The 19,513-nt window shown below is 39.0% G+C and overlaps 1 protein-coding gene across 2 annotated transcripts in view; it reads left to right on the top strand.

Annotated features, from left to right (window-relative positions):
* Usp26 (ubiquitin specific peptidase 26) overlaps positions 1-17,907 on the top strand; it is a 48,495-nt gene extending 30,588 nt beyond the window's left edge. The window contains exons 7-8 of one of the 2 annotated variants that reach the window (XM_021236222.2): positions 3,709-3,764; positions 14,930-17,907. In XM_021236222.2, the coding sequence (XP_021091881.1) occupies positions 15,010-17,568 (2,559 nt within the window). In that variant the 5' untranslated portion in view covers positions 3,709-3,764; positions 14,930-15,009 and the 3' untranslated portion in view covers positions 17,569-17,907. The remainder of the gene's footprint in view (positions 1-3,708; positions 3,765-14,929) is intronic. The other variant, XM_005085561.3, reaches the window with a different exon arrangement.
* Positions 17,908-19,513: the final 1,606 nt, after the last annotated feature.

The raw sequence follows: 19,513 nt of genomic DNA, 5'->3' as shown, positions 1-19,513 counted from the left end.
TCATGGAAGAGAGGTTAGAAAGGGAAATGTGATAGGAGTTAAGTCAGCTAATCTCCAGTCCCTTGGAAGTAGATGCATTTTCCAAAACTGGCAGTATATTAAACTATTCCCACCATGATCTTTTATAGATTCATGGGTCCAATATGGTAACTATTTATAGCTATTTTAATACAAAGTGGGTAAATAAAAAATTCTTCTTTTTTGACTACCAGGTATTTGGGCTATTTCACAAATAGTAGGAGGAAATATTATACCAATTATTTGTTGTTTGCATACATTATAAAAGTAGCTACTGCTACTCTTGATTTCTTAAAATAAGTTAGTTTTGTGCTTCATCACATGTCATTAATCACCTTGTGGCTGTAGCTAGAGGTGGAAGTATCTCCAAGGAGTAAACATGCCCCTCTCTCTTCTAGATTTCATTGCTAACATATAATGAAATCACCTTACTACTGAAAACTACATGCTTGACAACAACCCACTTCAGCATACTAATTAGAACATGTCCAATATCCTGAATATTTATGTCACTTTTCCACTTAAAAATTGAACCTTAACAATAAATTATTTCCCTGGGGTCCATATAGCTTCTCTTTATAGTTTTTAATCCACTCAACAGGAAAATCAGTTGCCAGCCAGCATAAACATCTAAGGGTTGCTGTTAATTGAACTCAGGACCTCTGGAAGGGCAGCCAATGCTCTTAAGTTCTGAGCCAGCTCTCCAGCAGCCCTAAAGTCATAACTTTTAAGATTGAGTTAAATTTAGGAATTTGAAAAGGGGGCATAATATAATACATCATATTTGTGGTTTTGTTCCTTTTCTAAAAAATTTTTAGACAAGATATCATGTAGCCCAAGATGGCCTTTAACTTTCTAAATTGGTATATAGTTATATAGCTATATACCTAAGAGTGATATTGAGCTCCTGGTCCTCTTGCCTTCACCTTCCAAATATTGGTAGTACAGGCATGTTCAGCCACACTCAGTTCATGTGGTACCATGATCAGACCCACAGTTTCATTCATGCTAAATGAACATTCTACTAACTGAACTACACTCTCAGCCCCATCATACTTTGTATTGAAGCATTTCTGGAATAAGCAATAAAGCTATTTTTAACTTTTATCTTCCTACACAAGAGTATTTTAGAACAGTATAATCATATTGATGAAAAGAGTGGGATGACAAACTCATGTTAATGAAAACAGTACACTGTACAGGCTAGATGGTTTTAGTGCTTAGCATAGATGTACCTGGGGTAATCCACTTACACATTTCAGTTTTCAGAAGTAATAGACAGAAATCAAGAGGTAGTCATGCTATTATTGGGAGAATGCTGGGTACATTAGTGAAGTAGATAGCATTTGTGCTAGGCCTCAATGAAGCATAAATTTGTAGATTTTGAATCATCACCTATCTTTTTCTTCTACTCCTGATAATTTGCCATGTCCTCCGTCTTAAGTTTTCTGTCCTCAATGACAGTCAGTCATCCCCCACCCCAGCAACAAAAGGGAAAATATTTTGGTGGGAAGAATGTAGTACCTTAAGAGGAATGAGATATTTAGATATTTTAGGTATCATTTAAGTTTGGGACATTCAATAATTAGGATATTTCACAATGCATTAAAATGCAATGAACAAAGTCAACTTTAGATTTTTCCTATTCAAAATACATTTTGAAGACATTTGATAGATTTTTTCCATCCCTGGTGACACTGCATTTTCAGGTTCATTTTCCAAACAGTGGCTATGTAAAATTCTCTCACAAAGTCTTAAGCATGGAATGTGTTTATTCTTAAGTCAAATGAAGATGTATTGACTTGCCTGCTCTCTTTGCCATGGCAAGAAAAATGTTGCAGTGCCCCCTTGTGTCAGTGAAGTCTAAAACACCCCTGATTGAACCTCAACGCTGAATCTACTCCATTAATATCCTGAAAGTATCTCCTTGATTTTTCTTGGGGGGGGAATAGAGAATTTCTATAAAGTCAAGTACTAGGGAATCTGTAAGATCAGCCCACCCTTTCAATTAAAAGTTCTGTTGTATTCTGCTTGTTGAAAATTGAAACTTGCTCTCTACTCAATTGGAATAAAAGTTTCTTTTTTTTAAATTGTCCTAGTGGTCATAGATGTTCCCAGAATGACCTTGACCCAAGGGCGATTAGTGGAATAATGGATGAATGTAACTTTTATTACCACAGACTGTCTGCTTCCCATTTGTTTTCCTTACTCAGCCTTCCTAGCATCCTACTTTTTTATGGGGATAGTGTATATGTATGCAAAATAATATAATTTATCTTGGAACTTCTATCAGAGCATGAGATGCTCCAGTTCTGGTGCGTAAATCCAAAGTCAGTATTTGTACATATACCATTATCTTCTTACCTGTGGGACTTGCCTCTTTTAGAAAAACTGTGCTCTGTGAACCAGGAACCTTGGTTTGCGTGAGCTTTGGAGCTGTTGCCATGGGATAGAGCTGAACCATAATTGTGTTGGGTGGTAGTGTTCTTTAACTGGATGTTAGGAGTATATATTAACAAAGGTAGGAAACAAGAGTTAGTTATCAGGAATTTAGGACACAGGAATGGTAGAACCAGGAATGATAGTCTTACTGAGCAAAAAGCATCACCATAAGTCATCATATAAAACTGTGGTTCATGATAACTCTGGGAAGAAAGTTGTAACTAGATAAGAGTACAAACCACGTGGGAGGGGAGAATCTGTGCATGTAGGAGTTTTGGGAGCACCAGGAATATTCTTAAAGTGGTGGTTCAAATGTGATTGGTGAACCATAAACTTGGAGTAGTCTTAATGGTTCATGTTAATGCATGTTAGAGCCAGTGAATTCCACCTAAGATAGTGCTAAAACTTCTCAAATTCAGTACTAATTCAAATTACAAATTGTATTTCAGATGCCCTGCAACTTGATTGCCTTCATCATAGCCCACATCATACCTGATTGTTTAAGTTGTATTGATGCCAAACTAACTGTCCACAAGGCTAAACTAGCACCCTTGGATTCCTGTCCACAATCCATATCTCTGAAAGAGTTAAAATGAAAGCCATATTTTATTCCCGCCAGGTGTAGTCTGAACTGTGTTCTTTTTAAGTTTCTTGTTGCCTTCATGTTAAACTTGGTCCCAGGCCTGCCTTCTCATTTTGTTTCTAGCTTCTTGGTAACTAAAGAATAAGGATCCACAACAGTGATAGACACTGCTACCCTGTGTATTTGAAATGGTTAATATTGAGTTTTAAGTGGGGTATAAATACTTCTGGTTGCCAAGAAAGTGGCAAATTGTATTCTCTACAAACGTTTACATTGATGTTTTGAATCTAAGGTTATTTGATGGTTACTGATCCAGTGTGATTCTCCTCTGCTTTGGGGCAGAACTGCCTCCCTTGTTGCTGTGGTTTCTTTGTATTTCTTCTTATCGTCCCTATATTCATATATAACTGGGTATTTGTCTAAAATGTCTATGAAATTAGACTGTTTCATGTGGCAGAGACTAGGGAGAGAAATAAAATGAGATGAAAAGCTCACCAAAAGCTAGTTGATTTTTAATGCTAGGCTAGATGCCTAAGACAAAAAGGAAAGCAACAACAAAGGCTGACTGTGAGCTGCATAAATGAAGAAAATGAACAAGACTCGTTTTTCCCTAGCCTGTGCATATTTGACTCTTTAAACTCATCATAAGTCCTCTGCCCTAATAGGTTGTTCTCCCTTGACATGCGTTGCTGAGTGGGAAATTGCTTCCAGTGCCATTCTGGTAAGCAGAGTTCTCTTGTAATTTCCAGTTCTCCTCTAATGGGTCCAAAGGGTGTTGTCTAGTCACCTTTCACTGATACTTCCTTTGGAATTATTTGCTCATGGGATTGTTGTCTGGTTTTCTTCCACTTAGGACATGGAATCATTTTATTTTATTTTTTAGACAGGATCTCATGCAACCCAGACTGGTTTTGAATGCCCTATTTAGCTGAGACTAACCTTTAATTTTTTATCCTTTTTCCTCCACTTCCCAAGTGTTGGGATTACATGCATGCACCACCATTGACACACTTTGAAAATCAATTTGTTGTTTTTATATTCCTACATAGGTTGTGCTTGGGTATGGGAAATAGCAGTACCAGTGGAGTACAGGTACCAGGTGGGAATGTTTTGTGAATCTAAGGCAGGGAAAAACACCTGGCAATTGTTTAAATTAAGTAAGACATGAGCAGAGTTTTTAAAAGAGGAGTAAAATTAAGAATCAGGAGGACTGTTAAGGAATTCCAGGTAGGGAGGTCATGCAGTAAAGGCTGGATCTCAGTCATTGATCACCAAAACCCAGGTAAAAAAGTTAGGAAGGATAGTGTGCATTTACAATCCAAAGACAGAAGGATCCCTGGAGCTCATGGGTCAGCCAGCCTAGGGTAGTGAGCCACCTAACCCAGTGAGCGCTTTCGAATTACCTGGTCTTGATTCATGGAAACTATATGGAAGCTCGACACTGTGCACAGTTCCATTTCTGGCGGAATCCAGTACTTTCTTCTTGCCCCCGTGGGTAATAGGTGCATATATGATGGACGGACACATATGTAGGCAAATATTTAAAAATAACAAAAACTTAAAAACAGAGTACAAGATGACTCCCAAGAAACAGTGCTCAAAATTGACCTTAGGCCCTCACACATAAACAAATAGCCCCAATCTCCCCACTTATGCAGTACAAAAGGAAAAAATGCTATGACAAGTTGAAATGGCAAAAAACACACAGGCTCTTAGATAACACACTAATTGGCTTCTACTTAATATATTTTCCCTTGTACTGCTACTGTTTATATTATTTGTCCTATAACTTGTCTAAGAGGGGTATTTTACTGCTTTATCTTTTGGTTTGGTCCATAGTTGATGCTAAAGCTGACTAAATGTGAGTAAATATTTTGGTTAGTAATTGAATAAACAAATACAATAGGTAGCAGGACTGTCTACAAAATACTAAGACTAGGGAAAGAATTAATGTCAAAAACTCCCATATAATAAATACATGCTTTCTCAAGAGAGAACGTTCTTTAAGAGAACATTCTTTAATGAAATAATCATATTTAACTTCTAAAAATGATCTCTGCATTGTTATCAGCTATGTCTTATTAATAGCACTAGCATAGTCATTTTAAAAGAAAGAAAAACATGTTCTGCCAAATCTGTCTCTCCAAAGGCTTCAAAGCTTGAATAGTTCATGGGAACAATTTGCTAGTCTAGAGAATTCTTCCCATTTTCGTCAGGGCCTCCTATGGAGAGATTTATGTGCAGTGTATGTCAAGAGGCAAAGTAATGGCATTTCTCTGCTTTACAATGCCATGGACGTTTGCTGAGTGTAGAAATGCACCTTTAAAGCAGACAGGGAAAAAAGAAAGTCTGCCCTGATCCAATCATTTTGAAAAGCCATGCACACTGAGGTTGGGAACAAACATAATGACAGGATTTAATTGCTAATACTCTAGTGGCAGTGTGCCTCTTGATGTGCTGACCTTTAACCCAAACTTGGAAGAGTAGAAAAAAGCAGGGGGTGGTTTCTTGTTTCCTTTTATCAGCCCTCACTTGCCCACCCCTATACCTGATCCTGCCTGCTTTCAACCCAATCCATAGACACCTAATATTCAACTTTGTCCTCAATTCTCATTGCATGCTTCCAGCTTGGGGGACAGCTTGAAAACGAATAGAAAAACACAAAGAAAGAGGGAAGGACAATAGGAGAAGGACGTGTTTTAAGCTGTTGACAGCTGCTTAGAAGCAGGAGGCAGAATTACAGCTACTGAAATGAGAGACGTTCTGTCCCCTAATGTTACTACTATCTCCTTAGTGTGTTATGGAGCATGTGTATTTTAATAAATTTTTATTTTGTGTATGGATGTCAGGACAACTCGGGGTAGTAGCTCTCCTTGTACGACGTACATTGGGAGATTGAATTCAGATTGTCAAGCATTGCAGCAAGTCTGCTGACCAGCTGAGCCGTCTCTCAGGCTCACATTTGCCTGTGTTTCAGTCCTCTAGCCACATGTCATCTTTTCAAAGATTTATTTTCCCTTTTATGTATGTCTGTGTACCTATATGTATGGGTGTGTGCATAAGTGCAGGTGTTCAAAGACGCCAGAACATGGAATCATATCCCCTGGAGCTAGAGTTAATGTAAGTTGTGAAACTGATCTAAATAATAAAAACCCAGGGTCAGACATAGAGGAAAATGTGGAGAGATCAGAGAGAAGAAGGTGCAAGGCAAAGCCACCTTTACCTCATTAGCTTTTCCTCTATATCTGACTCAGATTTTTATTATTTATACCAATTAAGAACTCTATTTACATGTTGTGAGCTATTTGACATGAGTGCTGGGAACTGAATTGGGTCCTCTTGCAAAAGCATTAAACATTCTTAAATGTCCAGCCATCTCCATAGTACTATTTCATTTTAAAAGGCCATGTTTATGGTTAACTCCCTTTATGCATTCAGCTCTGCTTTTTTTCTTATGCTTAATTTGGAATGAGCAGAATCTGCCAACAATTCAAAGCTTTTCCTATTATGCATTGTGCCGGAACAACTGGGCAGCTGAACGTAACTGAGGAAATCAAATTGTGATGATTGGTCCCACTATACCTTCACAACCATGAGCCCAAGGCAGCCCTATAGCGTGGAACTGCTTAGCCAGACTAGCAATCCATTTGCTTTCCTGCTCTTTTACAAAACCATCAGATCTTCTTTCTCAGAAGATATCTTCACAATTCTCCTTGAAATGTAATTTTGTTTGCTCTTTCTCAAATCTGGAACTCCTTGAATCTCTTAGCTCTCTCTTTGAGACACTACTATATCATGACTACCAGGTTGAGTCCATCACCACCACCCCTAATTGTGTACATGTGCACGTGTATATGCGTGCATGTATGTTACATATTTGCAAGTGGAGGTGTACCTCAGGTATTGCTCTTCAAATGCTGCCCGCATTCTATTTTGAGACAGCATCTTTTAGAAGCATAGGGCTTGCCAATTAGGCTAGGCTGGCTGCCCATCAAGCCCCAAGGATCCTCCTGTCTCTAGCTCTCTGCTGCTGAAATTACTAGTAGGTACCATTATGTTTTGTATATGGGTTCTGGAGATTCAATAAATTCAGGTCCTCTTGTTTGCATAGTATGCAGTTAACCAAGTAATCTTGTCTACCTTTCTACCACCACCTTTCTTATAATTACCACCGTCTTATATCTTATATATACATATATATATATATATAGTTTATTCACTTTTTAGGTGCTGAGTACTGAACCCACACTAATCCTTGCATATGCTAGACAAGCACCCAACTATTGAGCTATATACCTACCCCATATTGTAAATTTTCAACTCTGTTACAAGTGAATGTTTTGTAAGAGCCTGGACTTTGTATTTCTTTTTTTATCATTTTTATTTTAATTTTAAATAGCTTGTTTTACATGTCAATCCCAGTTCCCTCTCCCTCCCCTCCTCCCGCACTCCCCTTCCCCCCCTCCCTCCCACCCTATTGCCAAATCCTTCCACATAGGGGATACCTAGAGTCTGTCATTTTACTCTTGGTAGGGTCCAGGCACTCCCCTAAGAGTCCAGGCTGAGAGAGCATCTCTCTTTGTGCTATAGGCACACGAAGACAGTTTGTATACCAGGGATAGACACTGATCCACAGCTCAGGGCCCCATAGGTTGCCCAGGCCTTCTCACTGACACTCACATTTGGGGGGTCCAGATCAGTCCCATGCTGGCCTCCCCACTGTCGGTCTGGGGTCCAAGAGCTCTCCCCTGTTCTGTTCAGCTGTCTCTGCTGGTTTTGCCAGCCCATTCTTTGCCAATTTGCTCATCACTCCTCTCTCTCTGTCACTGGGTTCCTTGGGTTCAGTTCAGTGCTTAGTTGTGTGTTTGCCTCTGCTTCCATCAGTCACAGGATGAAGGCTCCTGGATGGTTATAGACATCAAGTTCATTATCAGGGATGGGCATTCGAGGTGGTCCCTCCACTATTGCTTAGCTTGCCAATTGGTGTTATCCCTTTAGATCACTCGAGGTCACTCTGGTGCCTGATCTGTCTTCGAACCTATGATTCCCTCTTCCCCCTATTCTACCCCCACCCCCTCAACCCCCTGTTCCCCCATGACCAACTCCCTTCCTCTTCACCCCTCTCTTCTTCCCAGGTCCCACTCCCCCACCCCTCGCCGTGTTCCCCATCCATTCAGAGGATCTTGTCTCCATCCTCTTCTCTTGGGTACTATGCATATATGCATATCTTTTAGGTTCTTTCCTGTTTCCCAGACTCTCTATCTGTGGAAGTGCAGACTGGTACTATCCTGATCCATGTCTAAAATCCGTATATGAGTGAGTACATACCATGTTTGTCTTTTTGCGACTGGGTTACCTCACTCAGGATGGTTTCTTCCAGTGCTATCCATTTCCCTGCGAATTTCAAGATTCCATTGTTTTTTTCTGCTGAGTAATACTCCATTGTGTAAATGTACCACATTTTCTCTATCCACTCTTCAGTTGAGGGGCATCTAGGTTGCTTCCAGGTTCTGGCTATTACAAACAATGCTGCTATGAACATAGTGGAGCAGATGCCCTTGTTGTATGTACCTGCCTCATTTGGATAAATGCCTAAGAGTGGAATTGCTGGGTCTAGTGGTAGATTAATTCCCATTTTCCTGAGGAATCTCCATACTGATTTCCAAAGAGGCTGTATGAGTCGGCACTCCCACCAGCAGTGGAGGAGTGTTCCTCTCTCTCCACATCCTCTCCAGCATAAATTGTCTTCGGTGTTTTTGATTCTAGCCATTCTGACAGGAGTAAGATGGTATCTCAGAGTTGTTTTGATTTGCATTTCCCTGATGGCTAAGGATGTTGAGCACTTTCTTAAGTGTCTCTTGGCCATTCTACTGAGAATTCTCTATTTAGCTCTGTACCCCACCTTTCAAGTGGATCCTTTGGTGTTTTGGAGACTTGTTTCTTGAGTTCAAGTATACAGTGCTTTCCAGTATTCCATGCATATTTGTTTAATGAATGAATGGACGAATGAATGTATAGTCACTTTTGCTAATAGGCTTTTGAGAGTCTCCTTTCTTGTTTCCTAAACCCAGTATACACATACTTTTCATGGTTGTATTTCAAGTCACAACTAAACAATAATAGGTTGGAGGGAACCTTTTATTTGGGATATATTGGGAAAACTAATGTGCTTTATTAGTCCTACTTTTTCATTAATTATATTGTACCTGGAATCAAAATTTTATAGAATGGAGTCCTCAAAGACAGCTTTGATGATGATTTTTTTCAGTACATTTAACAGAATCTGATAATGCCACTGGCTTTTCCTAAGCCCACTAAGATACTTATAATTTAAAGATAAATATAAATTGAAGTTGTTTTTAAGTTTTCTTTGCGATTTTGCATGGGCTCATTAGAGATAGCCAGAACTTTATTCTGAGGTCCAGTGGAACACATCTGATTTTATCATTTCCATTCACTGCAATACATGGGCAGGTCACTGCCTTTTAGATCCTTCATAGTTTCTATCCAGTGAGGTAACTAAGCAGCTTCTTAGTATATACTAGCTTTATCTTTTGCCTCTTATCTTGAATGTTTTCTGAAAGTTCTGAGGTCCAGGAGTATATCTCAGTGATACAATATATGATTGGCATGTGTAAGATCTAAGTTCAATTCCCACTGTAGCAAAAGAAAAAAAATTGTGAAATAAGCTAATTAAAACTTATCATATCTGATGACAATTGGGCTAGGCAATAATCTGTGAGTACAGAAGAATACCATTAGGCATCCTTTCATGAACTTTATTCTTTCATCGACAGTCATGTTTGGTTCTATTCTAGGTCTTGGGGCTATCCAGCATCCGGGTCCTGGCCCTTCAGGCAGTGTCAGAGTTGGGCTACCTCTCATAGTATGGGTATCAAATTGGAGCAGTCATTAGTTGGTCACTCCCATAATCTCTGTGCCACCTTTACTCTAGCATACCTTGTAGGCAGGCAAAATTTGAGGGCAAAGATTATGTGACTGGGTTAGGGTCCCAATCCCTCCAGTGGAAGTCTTGCCTGGTGGTTACAGGAGATGGCTGGTTCTGGCTCTGTATCTCCCATTGCTAGGAGACTTAGCTAGGGTCACCCTCATACATTCCTGGGAGTTTCCACTGCACTAGGTCTTTAGCTGTCCCACAGATGCTCCCTGATTCCAGTTGTCTCCCAGTACTCTCTCCCTCTATCATCCTTCTACCTGATTCCTTCTGTTTGTCATCAGAGAGGCTTCACACAGCAGTTGACAGATATAGATGCAGAGAGTTACAGAAAGACATTAGACAGACCTCAGCGAATCCTATGGAAGCGAGGAAAGATTGTGGGAGCCAGAGAGGTCAAGGACACCTCAAGAAAACTCACAGAAACAACTCACCTGGGCTTATAGGGGCTCACAGAGGCTGAACCAACAACCAGAGAGCCTGCATGGGACTGACATCGGAAATCTGCATATATGTTACAGTTGTGTAGCTTGGTTTTCTTATAGGTCTCCTAACAGAGTAGGGGCTGTCTCTGATTCTTATCCCTGCTTTGGAACCCTACTCCTCACACTGCATTGCCTCATCCAGCCTTAATAGGATAAGATGTGTCTAGTCTTACTGTAACTTGATAAGCCATCGCTGACTGATATACATGGAAGATCTGTTCTTTTCTGAAGAGAAAGGAGAAATGGATGGGGGGAGAGGGGAGGTGAGGAGAGAGGAGGGAGAAAGGGATAGCTGTGATCAGGCTAGAAAGTTAATTAATTAAAAACTCACAATTTTTGCCACATTAACTGCTATACATTAACTTAGTGAGATAAACAAGTACTTGATTTTATTACAGATGATCACAGTTATGTAATTGAAGATGACTTGACAATAGCACTTTTTTATAGCCATTGTGTGGAAACAACCATTTAAAATTTGTGTATCTACCTCCAGACTGTGACACCCTCCTTTTTAATTTTGGAGACTCTGAGACGGAATGTTACTGTATATACCAGACAAGCCTGAACTGACAATACAGCAAAGGATGGCAATCCTCCTGCCTCAGTCGCCCAAGTGCTACTGTTACAGGCATAAGCCACTACACCTAGTTTGTATATCCCTTTGTGTCAACTTATACCTGCTTGCTATCTTAAAACATAACCACTTTGCCAGAACACCTGAAAAAAACTTCTATCCACTTCCTTTCATACACACACACACACACACACACACACACACACACACACACACAGTTTGTTGGGAAAATCCTTTCTCCTAACATGTAGATCCCAGGGTTATAGCTTACTTAGGTCATCAAACTTGGTACTAAATACCCTTATCCGCTGAGCTTTATTTTCTGCACCTAGGTTCCATCTTTTTATTACTTTTATAATGAACACTTTGGGAATGAAGATTTTGTATTTAAAATATACTGTCATTTATTTTCAAGTTTTTCTTTCACTTGAAATAATAAAAGCATAAATGGTGGAAAATGTAAATGCATCATAGAGTGCCACAGCAGCACAAATCTGTTAAATTATCTTAATGTAAAATTAATAACTTGGCCTTGGGCTTTGTAGACATTGAGGGCAGACTACTTACTCAAGTGTTCTGTAAGGATGAGACTAAACCAGTCATGTTGTAGATTTTAGGTGGAGCCTGGGAAATTTAAACACAGGAAGATATTCTCTGTCTGTCTTTTGATATCTCTCTCAAACACTCCTCCCTCTCTCCCTCTCTCCTTCCCTCCCTCCCTCTTTTCCTCCCCCCCTCACACATACGCATACACACTCCACCATGGGTATGTGTTGTGTCAAGTTCTAGAAATATCACCAAAAATATCCTAATGCTCTTCAGTTGTGACTTGTGCATACTGGTGGTTTAATTTATATTGTTGAAGTACATTGAATATTTACATTCTTTGTGTTCTTGGAATAATGGTTGCAGTTTCCAGCGTTGAATATATGCTCAGGATATCATAATGTGAAACATAGCTCAATAAACTCCCAAAGAAAGACCAATGTGTGGTGAACTAGTAAATTAAAAATGATGCAGAGAGCTCAAATACACGAAAAGAAGGCCTAGACCCTCCTCCAAATGATGTGACAGACTTTGATTAAGTCCTCACTATCCTTGGGGAGTGGGTAAGATTGTTTCTAAAATAAAAATATAATGGTGAAATAAAAACCAATGATGCAGACATTTCTACTGGAGTTATTTTTTTAAGCTCATGGCCAACTTCTTGGTATCATGGGTCATTCCTCCAAATCTGAGAGAAGTAGCACAGTTTTGTGAGTTTCTGGCTGTTTTGAAAGCTTCAGCTAGCCTAATATATTGTGCTAGTATCAGATCAATCAAACCTGAGATATTTGAGTTTGTGGAGAATGAGATAAAAGCTCATACATTTTCATAACTTTGAAATATAGTTATGATTGCAGACTTTTATTCTAGTTTAAGGATAGCTGGGAAGAGAAATGTCATTGTTGTAAAGCTCCCTTTCAGTTGCATAGAATACTCTCATAGTGGTTCTTGGGTAATCAATAATCTTTAGTTTAAGATCTTTTAAACATATCCAAAGGAAGTGTCAACAGCTTTGAGTAATGAGATGGAATGAAAAAGAGGATTTAAGTTTCGTATGTATTGGAGAAGAGAGTCAGTGGTTAGACAGTTCACCTTTCTGTCAGCATGGATGGTCCTTGGTCTTTGCATATCACATTCGGTGAGCTTAAAGAAGTTTCCTTTATTTGGGAATGAAATGTATGTCAAATTTCTAGGAAATTATTGAATAATGCATACTCAATTTTGTAAGCACACCTCCTGTTTTTTATTCTGTTTTTTTTTTTGACACAGGGTCTCTCCATTCCTCTCTGGCTGTTCTGGAACTCATGTAGACCTGGCTAGCCTCAAACTCAGAAATGAAACTGCCTTTGCCTCCCAGTACTGTGATTAAAAACCTATGACACTAAGTATGGCTCCTAACTGGCCTTGAATACAGAGAGTAGAAATGCCAGGAGGATACTAGATTATTTCCACTATCATTAGAAAGAAAAGACATCAAAATTTGGGAGTACATTATTTCCCTCATAGGTCAGGCTGACTGAAACTTGTACTCTTTCATGCTTGGTCACACACTCTGTGAGTGAGTGAGTGAGTGTGTGTGTGTGTGTGTGTGTGTGTGTGTGTGTGTGTGTGTGTGCAGATTAACCTGGGATTGTAGAAATCTGAATGTGGATGGGAAGTTATTCTTAGGTTATAGGTTCTATTGAGTGTTTAAACAAAATAAAGATCAATTAAGACTTTCGGAGAGAATATTGTTTAAAATCTTACTTAGCATGTACAATATGGCAGTAAACTATACATACTTTCTTTTTATTTTTTGGTTTTTCGAGACAGGGTTTCTCTGTATTGTTTTAGAGGCTGTCCTGGAACTCGCTCGGTAGACCAGGCTGGCCTCGAACTCACAGAAATCCGCCTGCCTCTGCCTCCCGAGTGCTGGGATTAAAGGCGTGTGCCACCAACGCCCAGCTAAACTATACATACTTTAGAAACCTTTGAAGCCGGGCACTATGGTGCATACCTTTAATCCCAACACTCAGGAGACAGAGGCAGGTGGATCTTTGTGTTCAAGGTCAGCCTGGCTTCCAGACTGATTTACAGGACAGCCAGGGCTATATATGAACACTTGTCTTGAACTTTCCCACCCTCCCCCCAAATCTAGGAAACTTGAATTTGCTGCTATGCCTTAATGTTTTTATGGGGCCATTTTCTACCATTATAAATATAGTCATTCTTTCACTTTGTTGCATATGTACTTTTACATATGAATGGTTACAACTACTTCATTGAGCATATAACACAAACTTCATTATGTGTTACCAATTTTCAGGTTTTGGACATTTGAGCATGGATTGAGCAGAAATTTTCCTTGGTATTCACAAAGACAGCATTCTAAGTTAGCTAACAGCATAGGCAAGACTAAGGAGGAATATTAACTATTTAGGAGAAAACACAACTTGCAATGAATTCTTAAACATACTTTCTGATACAAATATTTGTACTGCTGACTGATATCATTAATTCAAGTGTTTCTCCAGATTACTTAAAAATTTCTAAATTTCAGTAATTAAATATATCTGATGCTTCTTGACTATTTTTGTAAAAATGATTTTGGGTTCAGAGGATTGACCCAGGGACTTTTTGCATTCTAAGCATGTGCTATAACATATAATTATACTGCAGTTTCCCGATTAGGTTTGAGTAGAGATAGCTAACTTGGGTAAAGTAGCAGAGCTGGCTACAGAAATCATTCTACCATATATTTGATGGTTATGAAGTTTTTATTCAACTTTTTCAATGAAGGGTAAAATACATGGTTGTTTCTCAGTTCTAAGTGAAAGAAGGTGATCTAACTGGATTTGGAATGAAGTAGATGGATTTACTCTGAGTATCCAATGTATGAATTCTGCAATGGAGGGTAAGGGCTACATAGCGCTCCTGTTTGCTTAGACATTTGTTTTGTTTGTCATGTGAGATCACTCTATATATGTATATAACCAGGATACTGTTCAGTGTGCTTTTTAGCTATGTCTTAAATGTCTTCCAGAGGTTTGATTATTTTCATTGGAAAGGTGAAATTAATCAGAATAGAATCTAACATGGTATAAAGGAGTTTACATTTTATGTAAACATTTCATAACTGAAAGAACTTTTCCTTGGATTTTTTAAAATTGTGGTCTTGCATTGTTAACCAAGATTTATGTCCTGTTACAAACATGGATTTTTCTCAAAAGGTATTGGTTAATTAATAAAGGGCTAGAACACGAGGAATTTTCAGTATAGAGCCAACATTAGAAATAGTCGTTGTGTATAAAAAGTAATATGCTATTTCTTTTTTGTCTCCTTAGGTAAACTTGGGAAGCAAATTGAAACTACAGGATTATTAATAATCTAAGATACATATGCTTTATTTGCTGATAAAAAAAATATGGATCCTATAGTGATACACGCTCAAGTCCAAATGTGGAGTGCAAAGGCAGGAATGTCTAAGTCAAAAAGTGTATGCATTGAATCAAAGGTAGGAAAACAGGAAGTTAAACTTCTGCTCTATTTCAGCAGTGGGAAGATTAAAGCTTTGCAGCTAAAAAATAATATTAAAAGTGTGATCCTTAGAACCTATGGTGACGACCAGAATTACCTACATTTAACTTTTCGAAATAATGATTTCTTGTTTGTTGAGAAACTAACCACCACAGATGCCAGACAACTGAAGAGATTCCTGGACAAAGTGTATCAAAAAAATCTTGGGGCATCCAGGAGAAGTGATGAGGAGACTTCTGGTGGTCCTAGCACAAGCACAGAGGAGTTGGGTGGCTCTTCATCAATGGAAGTTCATTCGGGAGCAAGTAGTAAATGCTTGGAATCGCTCAAAGGAAGTGAAACATCAGTGCTTTGTGAGGTACCTTTGCCTTCATCCTCATCAGCCTCACTTAATAGGTTAGGGTTATTAGAAAAACAACTTGTAAAGAGGAAAAGATCCTCACCTGATTCAGAAATGAAGGAAAAAGGAAATGTCCTGAAGTACAGTAGTGGGAAATTTGAGGTAAAGTCAGCGGTGCCTGTACATGATGATAAAGGGAAAGAGAGAGATTTAAGAGAGGCAGAAAAAAGTAAACCAGCATTTGGATTTTCATCTGAGACAGGCTATCATGAAGAGTCTGATTTGGATGTTCGTAATCTCCATGATCTCATTAGAAAATTGTTTTCACCATTTCTGTTGGAACCACACTGTATGGAGAAATGCGTAGAGTGGCATGAGTATATGAAAACACTCTTACTGTACCCAGAGAAAGCATGGCAAGGTCTACCTAATGTGGGAAACACCTGTTATATAAATGTAGTATTACAGTCTCTATGCTCAGTTCCACTGTTTGTTAATGATTTATTCAATCAGGGTTTCCCATGGATTAAACCTCCCAGAGATGATTTTAACATGCGCTTGATGCAACTGCTTGTGTTGAAAGATATTTACAACACGAAGACTAGGGAGAAGTTGCTTATAAGTATTACCAAAGCCCTCCCAGAACTTGGAGAGGTATTCACTGCTGATACGCAGAATGATGCTCATGAGTTTTTGAGTCTCTGTTTAGTTCAGCTGAAGGAAACTGTACAGAAATTAACTGTATTGTGGCAATCTGAAAATGAATCTGGGGGAAATAGTTTAGTTAGACGGATGTTTGCTGACCATGCTATTATCAACAAAACTCCTGTTTGTCCTGTTGCCAATAATTTTGAATTTGAGTTGACGAGATCTATTTTTTGTAAAGGTTGTGGCCTGGCTGTTTTCAAGAAAGAACAGAGTAGTTATCTCTCCATCAACATTCCTCAAGGAATGAAAGGCCAGAACTTGTCTATTCAGTCCAGTTTTGATTGTTTTTTTAAAGCAGAAGAGCTTGAGCATAGATGTGAAAGGTGCATGCACAACAGATCTATTGCATTGCACAGATTTGGCAGCCTCCCCAGGGTTATTATTCTTCACCTAAAACGCTATAGTTTTAGTGAGTCACAGGTAATGATGAAGGATGAACAACACATCATTATTTCCAAATATTTAAAGCTGTCTTTTTACTGCAACAAAAACACAAAACTACCTCAGCCCCTTAGTCAAAATGCACATGTTAAGGATCTGGACTTACTAAAACCCCTTCAAGAGTTGGGTTCTGAAATACTGAAATTCTCATTTAGTCCTACGAGGACCTCAGGATTCAAGGATTTCCCATCTGTAAACACAGGATCAGACAAGGAGTCAGAAGCACAAAATGTAAACAGAGTTTCTAAAGTGGTGAGTGGAAATTTGCAGCAGGAAGATCAGGGAAAGGGTGACACATCAAATGTAATTGGGTCAGAATTAACAAATGAGGCAGAAAAACTGAAGGAACACAAGAAAGCAGATTTACTTAGTAACTTAGGTTCTGGTACAATCAGTGAGGCTACTAAAGATAATGGTATCAGAATTCCAGAAAGATCCCAAAAGTACCAACTGGCCCAGAAATGTTCTGAAGAAAGAAGTGATGAACAGACCTCCCGAGAGGCAGTTGTACAAAGCCATCCAAAACCACACTCCCATGAACAGATAGGAAGCCACAAGAAACCTGCAGAGTCCCATACGTCAGATGTGAGTTCACAGGACTCCCAAGATTCCTGTAAGAATCCAGGAAGCAAAGATGATTTATGTAAGAAGAGAAAGCCTAAAAGCAAGGTAGATGCACAAGGGGTGACTGATAAAGAAGAAAATTCTTACAGGATCTTTAATATTATCAGCCATATTGGAAGCAGCCCTCATGGAGGCCACTATATCAATGATGCCTTTGATTTCAGGAAACAGGATTGGTTCACTTATAGTGATCCACAGGTGACAAGTATACAAGAGGACCTTGTATGCCAGGCTAGACTTTCCACTGGGTATGTCTTCTTTTACATGCATAATGAGATCTTTGAAGAGCTCTTGGCAAGGGAAACTAGGTCTCGCAAAGTGTCACAGAAGTAATACAAGAGACATGTATCTCATAGTACATATCTACCTGAATGCCTCACTCACTTAAACTGGATCGAGGACAGATAAATAGCCCAGGACCAACATCTCAACAAACAATTACAGAGAAATCATCTTACTAACTCTGACCACATCAATCCTAAAGTTAGTTACAGTTTATGCTAATAAGTGTTCCTCTGGCATACAAAACTGGAACTGTGTCTTTTGTATACTTTTTGTCAGAAAATAAATTTATTATTGATAGTGAAGTTTTCTGTATTCACTATGGAATTTGCATAACCCAGGGTTACCTTTATATGAATAAAAATGCCTTATTGTACTTGCAATCATAAACATTATTCCAGGAAAAGAGGTACATTTTCTCTCATTTCAGTCTTCTTTCTTGCATGATCACCATAATAAGTTATAATGAAAAAGCTCTTACATAATCAAAAGAAAAAAGGCGCACATCCAGGCAGCCAACAGTTCAGGCAAGTCTACCTAGTACTGTTACCCCAGCCTGGTGCTTTATCTTGCTGTCTCCCCATTTGATATGGTTTAGTGTCCCTATCCCCTCCCAGCTTTCTTACAGTGGAGGCCACTAAATGATGGAGCCTGGAGTGAAGAGAAAAGAGAGCACTTTGTGTCCACAGAAGTTGGATAGCTCTGGTTCACTGCTTATAGACTTTAACACTCTCTAGTTCTAGGGCCATGGCTTGCTTAAGGTGTCTGGTTTCCTTCTTGGCTCCAGGGACAGCTCTTCCTTCACCTATTCTTTTCAACTCTTCATCAGAAACAGAAGCACCATCAGCACCATCTGCAGTACTTCTGAGACTTTGAGACAAAAGGAAAGGAATCCTTAATCTGGTCAGTTATATTTTCTGAAAACTGGATTCCCTTTACGACAGATTATCTTTCTCATTTGCCTCAAAAGTGCTGCTCCTGCTTCTGTCACTACAGAGTCTGAGCATGGACTCACAAGCACATCAGGGCCCGAGCGGATGCCTATACTCCTCCTTTGTCCAACAGAAGCAAGGCCACAAGCCCTACCTTTTTTATTCTAATGCAGTGGTTTTAAGAGTGTGATGTGATCAGCACCACCAGGAAGACAGGACTTCAAGGGATATGTGGACTCTTATGCAGATCTACTAATCCCCAAATTTAGGACAGAGGGCAGAAATTCAGTGGAGTTTCTATTGTTCAATTAGGTTTAGAGTCACTGCTTTTATATGTAGAATATCTTTTGCTGACATGTTATATATTTGAGTTGCTTATAACATAGAAAGTTTTTGTAGCCTTTTTATTTCTTTTATATATGCCTTTCCTATGAAAACATAGAAATACTCTTGCTAGTCAGTGATTTGATTTTGTAAAAATGTACTGGAACAGTGCCAACTGTATTCAACTAAATCCTGCCAATAAGCATTAAATGTGGCTGAAAAGCTTCTAAATCCTCTTGGAGCATATGTAGATGACACTGGACACCAAATAAGCCACTAAAGGCCCCCCTTTTCCTTGGTGGCAAAGGTGCTGGGTGTCCTCAGACTTTCATCTTGAGGATGGAGAATCTCATTTGTACTCAAGGAATTGGCATGCTTTTATTTTTGCCTGCTAACAAGTAATGTGGATTTTGCTGTTCTGAGCCCACTTCACCATTTTGATCTTCTCAGAAGGGTACTTGAGTCACATTAAGGGAGTTTTGTTTACCAGGAATTAATCTACAAAACTGAACAGTTTTGTGCATTCAGAATTAGAAGAGGAGTTATGGATTTCTTTTTCGTCTTTGTAGCATGGTATTCTGCTCCTTGAACGAGTATACAATGCCTGCTTTGAAGTCTACTTGCAAGACCTGAAAAATCTAACTTGAGTAACAAGCTTTGATATAACATGAGAAAAATGTCTCTGGAGATGATTTGATGTGTGGGGAAAGCCACGTCATCTTAGTGTGGTGATATTCTGT

The sequence above is a fragment of the Mesocricetus auratus genome, unplaced genomic scaffold (assembly GCF_017639785.1).
Source record: "Mesocricetus auratus isolate SY011 unplaced genomic scaffold, BCM_Maur_2.0 Super-Scaffold_100003, whole genome shotgun sequence".
NCBI classification, from domain to species: Eukaryota; Metazoa; Chordata; class Mammalia; order Rodentia; family Cricetidae; genus Mesocricetus; species Mesocricetus auratus.
Note: the sequence above shows the minus strand (reverse complement) of the source record. Positions and strands in the feature narration are given on the sequence as shown.